The sequence below is a fragment of the Phaeoacremonium minimum genome (genome assembly GCF_000392275.1).
Source record: "Phaeoacremonium minimum UCRPA7 unplaced genomic scaffold PA7_03_scaffold_409, whole genome shotgun sequence".
NCBI classification, from domain to species: Eukaryota; Fungi; Ascomycota; class Sordariomycetes; order Togniniales; family Togniniaceae; genus Phaeoacremonium; species Phaeoacremonium minimum.
In genome coordinates this window covers 103,958-117,893 of record NW_006921311.1, presented here as the reverse complement: position 1 = coordinate 117,893, position 13,936 = coordinate 103,958, and the positions used below count along the sequence as shown (strand labels likewise).

The 13,936-nt window shown below is 52.0% G+C and overlaps 4 protein-coding genes across 4 annotated transcripts; 2 read left to right on the top strand and 2 right to left on the bottom strand.

Moving 5' to 3' along the window:
* Positions 1-293: 293 nt before the first annotated feature.
* UCRPA7_5310 (putative 3-ketodihydrosphingosine reductase tsc10 protein) lies at positions 294-1,457 on the top strand (the record flags this gene model as incomplete). Its single annotated transcript, XM_007917857.1, has 3 exons — positions 294-416; positions 473-604; positions 666-1,457. 3 exons carry the CDS (start codon positions 294-296, stop codon positions 1,455-1,457), a joined length of 1,047 nt encoding a protein of 348 aa, XP_007916048.1.
* A 238-nt stretch (positions 1,458-1,695) lies between these two features.
* UCRPA7_5309 (putative urb2 npa2 family protein) lies at positions 1,696-3,444 on the bottom strand (the record flags this gene model as incomplete). Its single annotated transcript, XM_007917856.1, has 4 exons — positions 1,696-2,441; positions 2,489-3,153; positions 3,230-3,357; positions 3,421-3,444. 4 exons carry the CDS (start codon positions 3,442-3,444, stop codon positions 1,696-1,698), a joined length of 1,563 nt encoding a protein of 520 aa, XP_007916047.1.
* A 3,083-nt stretch (positions 3,445-6,527) lies between these two features.
* On the top strand, positions 6,528-6,865 carry UCRPA7_5308 (putative duf543 domain protein; the record flags this gene model as incomplete). The annotated part of the gene is made up of 2 exons (XM_007917855.1): positions 6,528-6,605; positions 6,671-6,865. 2 exons carry the CDS (start codon positions 6,528-6,530, stop codon positions 6,863-6,865), a joined length of 273 nt encoding a protein of 90 aa, XP_007916046.1.
* Positions 6,866-8,741: 1,876 nt separating this feature from the next.
* On the bottom strand, positions 8,742-9,681 carry UCRPA7_5307 (putative smr domain-containing protein; the record flags this gene model as incomplete). The annotated part of the gene is made up of 3 exons (XM_007917854.1): positions 8,742-9,347; positions 9,447-9,547; positions 9,639-9,681. The coding sequence occupies 3 exons, from the start codon at positions 9,679-9,681 to the stop codon at positions 8,742-8,744; spliced, it is 750 nt and encodes a 249-aa protein (XP_007916045.1).
* Positions 9,682-13,936: the final 4,255 nt, after the last annotated feature.

Genomic DNA, 13,936 nt, shown 5'->3' with positions numbered 1-13,936 from the left:
CTCTCATTTACGACTACCAACCGCTTTGAGTAGTGCTTATATGAATGCTTACTGCGCCTCTCTTGCGCATCCAGCGGGATCTAGGGCTGGTCTGACAGGGGATTGGTGAAATTAGATGCTCACAGGGGACTCCAACAAGCCTTGAACTCTCAATCTCGCGTCTCCTTATCGCGGCCGCCTAATTCCTCAGAGTCCACGTACAGCGTGGAAGCTCTTTGCCCCCTCGACGATCCGATACCCGCTCATAAGGCGGACGGTCCTAGAAACCTTGACCTGTTTTTTGCGGAGGCTCCATGGACAGACTACCTCCTCTCTCTAACAAGTACGTTCTAGCATCGGTAGGAATCCTCGGTTCTACGCTGTTAGCCGCCACCATGGGCTTCTTCAACAAGAATCACATGCCCGTGGAGGGCAAGGTACAATGACCCATCTCAAGAACGGCGTTACACCGAACTAACGTGACTTACCGTAGACTATTTTACTTACTGGTGCATCAGAGGGCTTGGGCCGATCGGCAGCCAGAGAACTAGCTGCCAAAGGAGCAAATGTAATCATCGTTGCGCGGAATGTTGGCAAGCTCGAGGATGCTCTGGCCGAGATCAGCGTGGGTGGATCTTGGCTCTGCTGCAAGGCTACATCTCGAAATGCTAACAAGCTATATCTAGGCCGCGGCCAAAGACCCGCGCACGCAACGCTTCCACTACATCTCGGCCGACGTGTCTGAGGACGACTATGCCGTGCGCGTTGTGGCGGAGGCCATCTCCTGGAACGGCGGGCACTCGCCCGACATCGTGTGGTGTGTTGCCGGCTCGTCGACGCCGATGCTCTGGCAGGATGAGAAGGCTCTCCAGGAGACCCGGCGGGAGATGGGCGTCAACTTCTGGGGCGCGTGCGAGATGTCGCACGCCATCCTGCGCGAGTGGTGGTCGCCCGAGAACAGCTTCACCGAGCCCAAGCACTTCATCTTCACGGCCTCTGTCCTGGCACTGTACACGATCGTGGGATACGGCCCGTACTCACCCACGAAGTGGGCCATCCGCGGACTTGCAGACACACTCACCCAGGAGGCAATGCTCTACCCGAAACAGCCCGTCAAGATTCATATCGTGTACCCGGGCACGATCCTGTCGCCCGGCTTCGAGCGCGAGCAGCGCGTCAAGCCGGATGTCACGCTGCAGCTTGAGAAGGACGACCCGCAAATGACGCCTGATCAGGTGGCAACCGCTGCGATTGCTGGTCTCGAGGCTGGCAAGCACTTCGTCACTGTGAATTTCTTAGGTGAGATGATGCGCTGGGGTGTCATGGGCGGCTCGCTGAGAAACAACTGGTTTGTCGACACGTTGGGCGCATTCCTCCTCGCTCTGGCTTGGTTTTTCGTACATCTTGTCATGCACGGAGATATTAAGAAGTATGCGAAGAAGCATGGACATCCTAGTGGCTATCCTAAGAAGATATAATGTATAGTACGGGCGGAGATATGGAGTTAAAATTTCGCTTGGATATAGTAGCCGAATGGAAAATGGCGAGACATGGGATGGCTAATTGTCGAGAACTCGTGCCACATTACAACTTTACAGACTATTTAGCTACACAGAAAGTTCTTGTAAGAGATGGAGAGAGATTGAAGGCACTCGTGAATCACACATGATGTGGTAATAATGTTTTTAATCATTAGAATCAGCTAATGACGCTACCTCAAATTCCTGACCATTTACCAAACTTGAGATACTGCTTGTACAGCTCCCTGAAGATTGCCCTTCCGCTCCCATCCATCGCATCGTTCATAATTCTCCGTATCTCCGTAGGGGAGATGTCGAGAATCGAGTAAATACCAGGCTCAAGTGCCTCCTGTACATCGTGTGACACGCTCTTTTCTAACTGCAGCTTAATGTACAGCATCAGAACAAGATACATGTGTTGACCCGCCAAGCGTTTCGCCGCATCAGTGGCAGAATCCAAACTACTTGGTTGCGAGCGCGTCACCGAAGCGACAGTAGGCTCGCAGACTAATGTCAGCAGCCGAGAGTATGATTTGGCGTCATCACGACGTGAGATAGCTTTAGGGTCGGCAGGTTTACGAGAGAGAAGATCGATCAGTAGTGATTGCAGGACCGAGATGAGAAGGTGAAAATGGCCTTCTAGTCGCAAGCGATGGCGCTTGATGATTATCTCTACCAGTTGGCAGAGAAGAATGTACCCCTTGCGAGAATATTTGGTATCTGTTGCACTCTGCTCGCAAATGGTGGACACGGTGCTCAGTGTGACCTCTATGTTCCACTGGCTCATGGCAGATGCTCTCTTGTCCAGAAGTGTATGCATTATCTGAGCAGTGAGAGCAAAGTCGGGTTCAGTAGTAGCTTGAAGCAGGTGACGTGACAATATGCTGTGTGCCGTCGCAAGATCGAAGTTGTCGATTCGTGAGGAGACTAATGTGTCCGGCCCTAATGAATGTTAGCCAGAGTCAGGGTTAGAAAACTGTTTCACTCACCAGACTGGATATCGACAAGTCTGTGAACGGCAAGTAACTTTCCGAGCGGCATCGAATCCGTAGGTAAGCCGGACAGCAAGTCTCGGAGTTGCTGAAGCTGCCCTGTATTGTCGAGGCCGTCAATAGCGGTGTTGATATACTCGAGAATATCGTTTCTATCGGTTTCGAACGTGGGATCAACATGGCTTTCCGGTGGAAAATGTTCTTGAAGGCCATCTGTCTTCTCTAGCTGAACAGCGAGAGCCAGAGGAAGATGCTGTTTGAAATGATTAACCAGAAGCGTTTTGAGTTTCCACCCGGCCTTTAGCCCCTGAGTGCAAAACTTCTCAGCAACGTTTCCTAGGTCTTCCAGGTCCGGCTGTATTTGCTCCTGGATGGCTAGGGAGGTGACAGCATTGAGCTCTTCCAAATTGATCAAGGCGACGGCCTTTGACATGCCACCGAGATGTATATCCCTTAAGAACACTTTCGCCTCAACAGAGAGGGATTGTCTGACAGCTTCTAAGTCGATAGGGGCTTGTTTTGACGATCTATAGTTAGAGGACTGTTCCAAGGCGGTCGTCATGGCGCTGGATAGCAAGAGCCGGATGGTGTTGCTGCTCGATATACTTCGAGCACTCCAAGATGCAATAACTTCGGCGGCCTCGGCAAGGTATTCCCGCTCCCTGACTTCCAGATTGGACGTCATTTGCCTACAAGATTAGTACAAGTCTCCTTGCATCGTACACGTCTTATCCTTACCTCAGAGTAAGCTCCGCATACTCGGTGAAAAGCCGCAGGACCTCATATGCAGCTGAGAGATGACCAACACCGAGAGACGCTGCCATCAACACATTGCCAATATCGACCAGGTCGATAAACTTCATATTCTGTAATAATGTTAGACTTTCTTCCTCCTAAGTATTCGAGTAACAACAGAGTGCATTACGGACCTCGTAAAACGTTGGTCTGTGCATCAGCTTTGTCATTAGACTCAGAATTATTTTCGAGTGGGCAACTAATCCTTCTCCCTTCTCGAGAGGTTTCTGTGATCGTACAAGCTTCAACAGCGAGAGCATTATCAATTCTCGCTGATCTCGAGAAAAGCACTCCTGTGGCATGTCTAGCAAGGCGCGAAATAGCGTCAAGCGAGATGGACACATATCATTTATTTGATATCCCGCGTCGGTCGATAATAATTGTGTCACTTCTTTAATTACATTGCCTGTAAATCAATTAGCTTTTTATGGTTCGAGGTATTCATGGTAAGATAATGGATTTCCATACTGATGATGATCCTATTATTCAGGTTATGTTCATTGGCTAAAAGCTTGGCCAAAGTATCGTTCTTCGTGTGTCTATCATCTGTAGTTCGTGCAATAACAGGTCGAATGATTCCCGGGACTTGGCCAGAGTTTTTTGTCGTTAAGCTATCGTTGGTTAGAAGCAGGCTAGGCACTCAGAACTGATGACTTACGCGAGTAGTCTGGGACATTCATATAGTAATTGATCTAAGATCTCTGGTCCACCAGTGACGCTCTTCTTGCCTTTGCTAGAGTTAAGCCTGCCCAGGAAGTCGGAAACAAGACTACCTGCTTCAGACTCGTAGCCGCCTCCTGGATAACCTGACACCCAGGCTACATAAGCACATCGAAACGACTCCAAGGTCACTTCTCCCGAAAGAGATCCCTTCTTAAGTTCGTCCCTGAGCTCTGGGCGGATCTTATCCCAGATCTCCCGGCTCTGGTGCGAGCTGACCCAAGAAAATGTCCTCCTTGTAACACTCCAGCGCAACGACGCAATGCGTTCTGGGACAGAAGCACTTGGTTTCCTGCTCCAGGTAATATCGAAAAGACGAGTGTTGATTGCGTCGACGTAATCATCGTCGAAATTTGCCTTCGAAATAGCGTCGAGTATTACAAGCAAAGCTTCGCTTTGAGAAGTACTCTCGTGTGCGTCCAGCCAATCTAATAAACTGAGTAACTGTTTGCTCGTCATAGACACCTCTACAAGGCTTGAAACCACGTCTCGAATGCCATGATTCGACCAGATGGCAATGCTGCTGGTTGCTTTGGGGTTGGCAAGCGCCTTGTCCAGATATTCAAACCATTTTTTGACGAAGCTAGAAAGATCACGGCTCTTAGCAAATCCATTCGCCAGTGACGCGATGAATTTTACCAAGTGGTCATCCGTCTTGACAACCTTTGGACTTAGTGTCTGGTCCAGCACTTGTGTTAAGAGATCAATGCCGTCCTGCGAAATGAGAAACACGTCGGTATCAGCAACAGAAATGCGATATAGAAGTTCCCAGTTGACATCGTCGCCCACAGCATAGTTACTACAGACAGCGCGAAGGTTGTCAGTTGATAACCTTATCCCATGATCGCGTGCCATCTCCAACATGAAGCTAACCACACGAGTACGTTCAAGATCGTTCGTGTGCCTAAGAGGTTCCTCAAGCACGTCGAAAACTTTCTGGATCCACTCTTCGTTATCCTTCTTTGCACTTGCTTCTCCAACGATAACAGGTGCCTCGAGTGCTAGATCAAACAGCACAGGGGCTGATGTAGTCACATGAGACTTGATAATTTCGACTGCCGTCTCTAGCACTGAAAGGTCCTTTCGACTCATGAAGAATGACCGCGCAGGCATTATCATGATCTTGGTATAAAAGCGGCGAAGATCTTTAGTCCAAGTCAACTTTATTTGGGAATCGATGGAAAGGTCCTGCTGCTTCCGATACCCAAGCAACTTGCTCAAGATAGAACATAGACTTTGTGATAATGCTGTGGCTACTTCGTATGCATCTTGCTGTCCCTGCAGGTGAAAGTCCCAGATACGCTGGATCAGAGTCGTCCATGACTTTTGGTTCTTAAAGGGCTCAGTGAGCTGCTCAAATAGTGCCAAGTCGCAAAGATCCACCATAGGACGTATCAAGTCGGTTGTGTCCTTTGCAGAAGAACTGAACAAGGATTTCACATGCTCAGCTCCCATCGTCTCATGTGAACCCTTTGCGACGACGTCAATCCTCTCCATCAAAAACCGAACAGCGTCGAATGCTGATGCAGCTGATTCTAGACACCGTGGTGTTTCTTGTAGCTCACGTAGGTCAAAGGTAGCAGGGCTCGATCGTTTTCTCTTTCGTGTCGCTGGAACATGTCCGTCTATGGGAGCATCGACCATTTCAACATCCGGATTCTTCCAAACGGCTCCATCTCGAGGCTTTGCGAATTCGGCTAAACTTTGTCGCAGCACTGATATAAATTGTCGTTCGGAAAGAGACTTCGCGAGTGAGAATAGGGGAATTCTCATGAAAATACACCCCAAAATATTCCACACCAGCGGATAGCGGCGAAAACATTCCCCTTCAGTAGTATCTGCTTTCATACTTTTCAGAAGCCATCGCAGAACCATTTCCTCAGAAGCGTGAAAGGAGCCCTCAGAAGTGCTTGAAAGACCCGTCCATATTATCCTGAGCTTCTCTGGCGTTGGCTGTGTTGATTTATCGAGGTTTCGCACGATCTTGATTAGATTGGCATCGCCAGCCTGTCGAGGGCCCTAAGGGAACGTTAGTTCTCCGTGTAAATTCCAGAAAAGGAACATTTGTTTACTCACATCGACGAGGGTATCGGTAGCCATGGCATAGATTGTTCTCCAACGGCCATAGTCCGGAGTACGTGGTGGAATAGTTGAAGTTCACCGTCGCTGTTGCGTAGAATAAGTCCTCCAAATGTTCGGCCCCGCCAATCGACTTGGAAGCTCCCCAGCGCTGGAAATTTTGAAAATTCTGCCGACGTGGATAACCAAAAACGGCATGGTCAGCCTTCACCGCCTACCCAGCTCCCTCGGGTGTCATAGGGACTGGCCGGACCGACAGCTCCAACCTGCTTTGTCGTGCTCTGAGAAATTAACATCATACGAAATACAGCACCTCTACAACCCGTCCATCTCTAGCAGCAGCACTCCAATCGAAGAGCTCGTGTGAGGTACGTATACCGCCATTGTGCTGTCAACGAATTGGGGCTGATGCGACAGCTTTTTGCGCAGTGTGCATCAAAAGATGGCAGAGACAGCAGTTCCTCCCCCTCCGCCCAGCACGGTCGCGCGACCAGTCAGTGAGGCACTTTTGAACGAGAAGGTAGGCATATACCGTTCTGCAGGTGAGCGGAAGAGATGAATCTATTGCTGACACATAACTTGTAGTGGGACCGATGCCTGTCCAACCTGCTGGTCAAATCTACTCTCGGACTGGGCTTCGGCGTTGTGTTCTCGGTGCTCCTGTTCAAGCGAAGAGCATGGCCCGCATTTGTTGGAGTCGGTTTCGGTGCAGGCCGGGCGTATGAGGAGTGCAATTTCAGCCTGAAGCAGGCCGCCAAGGATATCAAGAAGCAAGCATAGGCGATTGGCAGAGTTGCGAAGCTGGACAGCGGGATCCTCAGCCCCGGGGGACAGTCATCAACACCTTGTATCAAACATTGTTCGAACGCATTAGGGGCACGAACGAACACGAACGAATACGCGAAATAGGGGCATGCAAAAGGAGGGCATACTGCAGCATGGCCTCGCGCTTGTTTAGAACATAGGGGGTATCGAATAGAGCTATATGTGTACAACGCCATCAACAAACATGACCAACCGCGCCGCTTTGCTTCCGGGCTCCCTTATATGCTTATCATGCTTTGAACACCCAATCGCTATGCAAATGCTTCGAAACAAGACCTCATTCCTCCACTGCTGACTCACGGCTCACAGGTCCCCAGATAGCAGTTATCTTCGGTGAGCCACTCGTCCTAATGGCGAACCGGCCCGGCGGATTGGGCGCCCCCGTGGTCGCTCAGAAACATCACTCTCAGGTCTCGTACTAGAGTGATTTCGGGCGACATGTGTGTGGCGCCAGTCTCGGTCTTGCGAGCCTTGGTCCACGGGGTTTGAGGTGAAGTCGGCCATTATCTTGGTCATCTGCTCTGAGCCAGCGGCGGCTGGTTTGATCTCTGAAGACTCTTGAGAATGCAGAGGCACCTCAGAAACGCTCATTTTCCGCTGCGCGTATCTGGCCAGCAGGTTGACACAGCGGGGGAAAGAAGGAGGCTTGCGGCGGACTGATTTCATGACTGAACGGACAGGCCGCCTTGAATTCGTGTGCGGTAAACCTTCCTCTCGGCCTGATGTCCACCTAGTTCTGCTCGAGTGGAGGTCGACACACTTGGTGACATCACGATATCTCCTCGCCTCGATCCATATGCATATGGCCAAAGACAGCACGAGGACCAGATTGCCGGCTCCTAAAAGGGCGATTTCAAGCCTTCCCGCTTCCAGTTCTTGGACGAGATCCCTCGTTAAATAAATCGATTGCCCGCCCATTTTGGTCCTCAATTGCCCGCGGGCTTGTAATAACAAGGTAATATGTGTTACTGTTCTTCTGATAGGTCACGGTAACAAGCGTATTACTTTCTAAGACGATCGCCGTAAACCTTCCCTCGAGGAAGCAATAACTGTGTTGGCCATCATGACCGCTGTAAGAAAGGGCAAGAATGGCTCATATATGGACGAGAAAGTGGACGCTGGTCCAAGCCCAATGCACGATCAAGCGAGAAGCAACGGTGTTGCTGCAAGTCCGCGTTGGCATCAGTGAACGCCATAGCGGTCAGAGCTCTAGCTGCTGATAATGGGGACCGGGTCAGCTCCGGTAGGCCTAAAACAGACCAAAAGAGCCCTAAGTAGGCGGAACTAACCAAGTAGCCCTGACGCCTACAGAAATGGCTCGAGTATGGAGAAATTCTGGAGGAGAATAGATCCATTGCCAGCCTGATTCAGGAAAGTGGTAAGTGCTGACCCCTAAGTTGCGGTCAAGCTGCTGCTGTTGTCTCTCCTCCTAGCCTCTGTCTTGAGGGGTCTAGTCCGGAACGGCCCGCCGCTGTCTCTCACCGCTCTTGAAGGTACACTCAAGGGTTCTTGCTCCTTACTGTTTGGCTTCGACTCACAGAGCTGGTTAAATGAACACAAATCTGTTACTCCTTGGCCCAAATATATTTTGTGATGCGCGTGGAAAAGATTCAATGGACCTTTTTGTAACCTATATAGTCTCCAATGACACAGCCAGTGCTGAATGGCTATTGGGCACATCTCATCTAGAACCCTTCTATCTAAGACCTCAACCTAACCCCGACCTCATAGATACGTACAAATCTACATATACAATTCATTCGAGAAAATTCCAGAATGATCTCCTGTGTGATGGCCATACCCCTGCGTGATTCTGCAGCCTGCCCAACATTTACATGACAATACAGCATTCTCCCATCTTACGACACAGCTTGGGAAGAAGAGTGCCCACCAAGTCCTCGTTATCATCAGGGCGTTGGTGTGATGGTTGCTGGTGCTGGTATCCTCCATGATGTTGCTGCTGGCCGCCGCCGTGATGAGGAGAGCCAACATTCCCGCCATAGCCCCCGCCGGTCTGAGGAGGCAGCGGGGGCGCGCCCGAGACGTCGCCGCCCTGGAGGTTCACGTAGATGCGGCCCTCGTTCTCCTCCGTCGCGTACTGCAGCCCCAGCTCCCGGCAGACCTGCTCGACGCGGGGCTTGATCTTCTGGACGTGGTTGGCCGAGTGGTTACCTCTGCCGACGATGACGTGCAGATGGGTCTGGCCGCGCGCCTGGGCGTCGCGTATCCTCGCCTCGAGGATGTCCTCGGCCTCCTCGACGAACTGCCCGTGCAGGTCGATCGTGTCCTCGGCGACGCGGCCCTGGGCGTTGTTCTCGCGGAAGATGTACTCGGACGCCTGCTTGTTGTACTCGTCCATCTTGGCCCCGTGGCGCTTGCCCTCGTTGCTCAGCTCCTTCGCCTCGGCGCCATCGCCGCGCTCGTACGCCTGGCGGGACTGTACGATCCCCAGGGGAGTCAGCAGGTCACAGTGTGGTTGGGATTCCAGCTTCTATGGAGGAGCGGATTCCGCGAGCTGAGAGAGGTAGGCACGTACCCGATCGAAGCACGAGTTGCGCTTCTGTGCTTCCGCCCGAGCCAGATCTCGTAGACGGTCGTACTCGGCCTCGGCATCATTGCTCGAGCTGTGGTTGAAGGCTGTGCGGCCGCAATGGCAGTCAGCAAAAGCAAACTTGGTGCCCGTTTGTATATTCACGGTAGGCGGGGCTTGGAGGGGTGTGCAACTAACCGCGTCCGCCCAACCGCTGCATGGGAACAGAAGCCGACGCCATCTTTGCCCAAAGTATCGCAATGCAGGGATGAAGAATGCGAGACTGTTCTACGACAATGCGGCAGATGTTGGCAGGAGCAGAAGAACACAAGGAGGAGGAGGAGGAGGCGTCCGATGTCAAGCAAGCAAGCCCACAGTGACGCTGCAGCGGCAGTCCAAGCAGGCTTTGGTGGTGGTTGGTCAAACACCAGCCGGCCGCTCAGCCTCTGACGATCTGCCATTGTCGCAGCCAATGCCGGGCCACTAAAACAACTGCAGCGCTCGGTGAGGCTGCAATAGCCTTCGCGCTAAAACGACCTGGCGGGAAATGCTGGTGTCAAGCAAGCTGAAGGTGGACCGGACCACCTCCCTATGAGACTTTCCACTGTACTCGTACAGAGTGGATGTTTGCGTGTCCCGGGCAGTTGGTTCAGTCAGTTGGTGCCTATGTCGGAGTGCGAATGATCTCATTGACTACCGCCATTTTCAACTTAATGATCTCCTACCATCTCAGCCTTTGATGCCAGCCCGTCACTTATCGTCTTCGGTTGCCCTTGCATTAGACCGTTGCACTAGGAGGGTCGGGATGGCAGCCGATAGGCAATGCGGGCCCTTCCCAGTGAACATTTCGCCCGCTGAAAAGCAAACAGGCAGGTCTGCCTGTGCAGTTCGAAGAGTGTTTGGCATTCCAATGTTACCTACCCGAGCTACCATAGCCCAACACAGGTGAACTGATGTGCGCCGTCTGTCTACCTATAGGTAGGCATACCGGATGTCCGTGGGAGCTCTGTCGCTAGGACCCGACAGAGCACTGCTGCCAGTCTTGAACTACATCTCCTGTGAAATTCTGAATCAAGATCAACCCCCCAGGTCCGACAGTCCTCAAAGAGGCATCAGGATCGCCCGTGTCTCAGCCACGTCAAATAGCTCTACTGCACTCTAAAATGGCAGCAGTTGCAACTTGCGACTGATGGTGAGGACCCGTCCGTCCCTGTCGTCATTTTGGAACCCATCTTTTTGTTCTAGTCTTTCCATGCCTTCCATCCATGATCTTGTGGCTTTCCTGCAAGACGGCAAACGGAGATGACGCGGTGAACGCCCAGACCAAGAGGAAGCAATCTCGAAAAAATAATGAGAAAACCCACTTGCTTCCCGGGTCGGGTCAGGGGCAAGACCACGTGGAATTGCTATTACAACCGATCTCCGCTGGACGGATACAGTGCAGGGCTAGGCGAGCGGCATGGTCATTGAACATGGACACTCTTGACACTCCACCTCGAGTCCACCGCGTGCTGAGAACCCCTGGGTAAAATCACAAACTAACGTCAATAGACTTCATGCCGTGGAGATCCTCTCTATTGACTCCCTGACGAGTCTAGTGTTGCTGAAAGGAAGACATCCCTGAAAAGATGAAATTGAGGTGTCGAAAGGCCGTATTGAGTGAAGCAACAGGCCACAGAGGCTTGTATCGCGTAGTTGTCAATGACTACCTACTCACCCGCTGCGTGGTATACAGTTCGAAATTGGCCTGGTTCGTGTGCTGAAATTAAACATGGCCCGTACTCTTAATGCGCTAGGAGATTTCGCAATGAGAAACGGCCTCAAAACAGCAACGGTCAACAGGGGGTGTACAGCACATCATGTTGGAAAATGGGCAGCCCCAATTTATCCCGAGATCACACTTCCATCCGCCATCTCATCTTTGCCACTGCTTGCTTACACTACGGCTTGGGTCTTCTGGAACCGCCAATTCCCAGGCCTGTGGGTTGGCGATCCCTCCCTCATATAGGCTCTTCTCACCTCACTCAACGGTGTTGCCAAGACGGTGTCCCGTAAATGATGTAAGTAGTGATGCGCAAAAAATAAAACCCCCCATGATGGCCCCTTTACATGCAGTATTGTCATCCGGCGATCGTAAGTCCGGAGTAGTGAAAAGGCACGGCATCTGATGAGAACGTGTTTGCTAAGACTGGCGGAGCTGAGTAGGCGAGGGATCACTCAAGGAGAACTTATTTTTGCACTGTGACAAACCCCCCAGTATTCAACGGTGCTGCATCTGCCATCGTACCTGCAGGGCTCCTGTGCATTTCGGTTCTGTCCTGTTCTGTCCCTGTATTTGCATGGCCCGCATAGCAAGCTGATCCCGGCTAATCCTGAAGGGCGTTTCATGTCTGAAGGAGAATGTCGGGTCTTGGGGGAACATCTGAGCCTGATTTCCCCTGTTCTACAGCGGCAGAGAAGCCAAGCACATGATGGCCAGCAGATCGTGGTACCTCCTCCAGCGAGTCGCATGAATTCCAGGGGTCTGGTCAAGAAGGAAAGTCGCCTCGTCGGAGTATTTCTGTTGATTTAGAAACCATCCCAACTTCCTTATACAACCATTCATCAGGATTGATGCCGATTCCCCTTTTCCTTCGTCTCAGTGTACGGAACATTGAAAAAAGCCCCGATACTTTGGTTTGGGACTTGCCCTGCTAAAAGTTCACTGAAGGGAGTTCTCATGTCTTCCAGATGTTCGAGACAAAGACATACCTACCGTTGAACATCAGCGTCTCAAGCTTGAAAGGCGCATACCTAACGACCGTAGCGGCTGGCCCGAGAGAGATAGACCATCCTACAGAGAGTTCGAGACCGTCTGTGATATGGTTTTCCTTTGTTGGCCAACGTGAGGGCTGAACCCGTAGGTCCGTTGCCGACACTGAAGATGGTATCAGGTTCTCTCAGGATAGTGCACAGTAGAAGTTACATAGGACAACTGTTTAGACAAAGAACTGGGGGTTTCCATGGCCGAAGCTCCTGGGGCAGGTAATTAATTGCGGCCAGGGCAGAGGCATGTACGCGAGACTTGTTTGTCTCAACGATGGCATGATTGCCCCTGTCTAGAAATCGAAGTTACAGAAGCTTCTACGCCGCAGCAGGCTGGCTGGCAGGGTCCGAGCCCACCCCAACAATGGTCGGCTGCTTCACATTGTGTGGGGTCATCCAGGGCGGTCGCTCGGAGGGCCGGGCATGCGGGGGTACTTAGCCACGGGTGTCATTTCTGGCGTGACACCAAGTATCTTGCGGTCTCCTATTCGTGAACTTACTGTAGCTGTGATACTCTTACTATAGTATCCTCGCTCGCTAGATATGCATTAGCTTGCTGTCATTAAAGAGTCAAGCGTCAGTTCCAGTCTGGCCCAGTACAGCACAGGGGAGGGGGTGGACCGTCCGTAGATGCTCCAGACCACGGACTAACATCGCTACCTATGCAATCCGCTCAGGTCCTACGGGCGGGGAGGAGGATAGCAGGCTGGGATCGAGATGGTCGCAAACGGAGAGGAAGCAGGATGACGGATTCGTGCAGCGAAACAATAGGCATGCTCGTCAGCTGAGCCAAAGGCTAGGCATTGTGCGAGGAGGAGATCTGCACGTCTGCCGCAGCCAGACACTGCCAGACTCCCGAGCTGCTCTATCAGCCTGTGAGTCTGCGGTGCAGTAATGCAGTACGTAGGCATGTCTCGCCCGTTCTTGGACAAAGAATGATGCTGTGCTGCACCAGATAAGAGCGCCACTTGACACCAAACGAACACCAGAGCAAAGAGGGGATTCGGATATGAGGAGGAGACGGACCAAATGGGATCCCCAGGTCGAGGTACCTGTCCGGCCAGCTGCAGGGGCTCCATTTAAGGTAAGGCGCTCCTGGATCTCTCAGGAGAGAAGTAGCCTTGTAGCTTGAGAGACCTGCTGCTCGAAATGAAGAGCGTACTCGCTGTGCTGAACACGCAGAAATGGCCCTCAAATGGCCGGCCTCTGGACTTTGGTAAGGTGGGGCATCAAGTCACCCTGATCAGCCGCTACTTTGGAGCCCCGGTCGCCTGGGCCAATCCGAAGCTTACCGCACGGGCCTGCTGCTAGTTGAAGTCACTGTTATAGCTCCTAGAAGCCCCCGCTAGTCCAGCAGCACCCGGTCCAAGTCCCAGCTCCAGGAAAATTGCACTTTCCCAAAGCCAGTGGCCCCCTGACGACTCCTTTCATTGCTCGCAGCAAAAGGCTCGTTTGGAGGCGCACTGGAACTGGAGAATCCACACCCCAAGGAAGCCAGGAGGAGGAGCCCTGAGAGTGGCCTGCATTGCATGACTTTTACCTTACCTGGCCGCCTTGCTTGACCTGCGCACTGTCCGCCTCTGTCTCTGTGGTACTGTGTTGTGTTTGTCCCCATTGCAAAAACCTACCTACCTCTCTACAGAAGGGAAGGGGCGCTGAGGGTCCGTTGTCAGGTACCTACATCCTCTGAC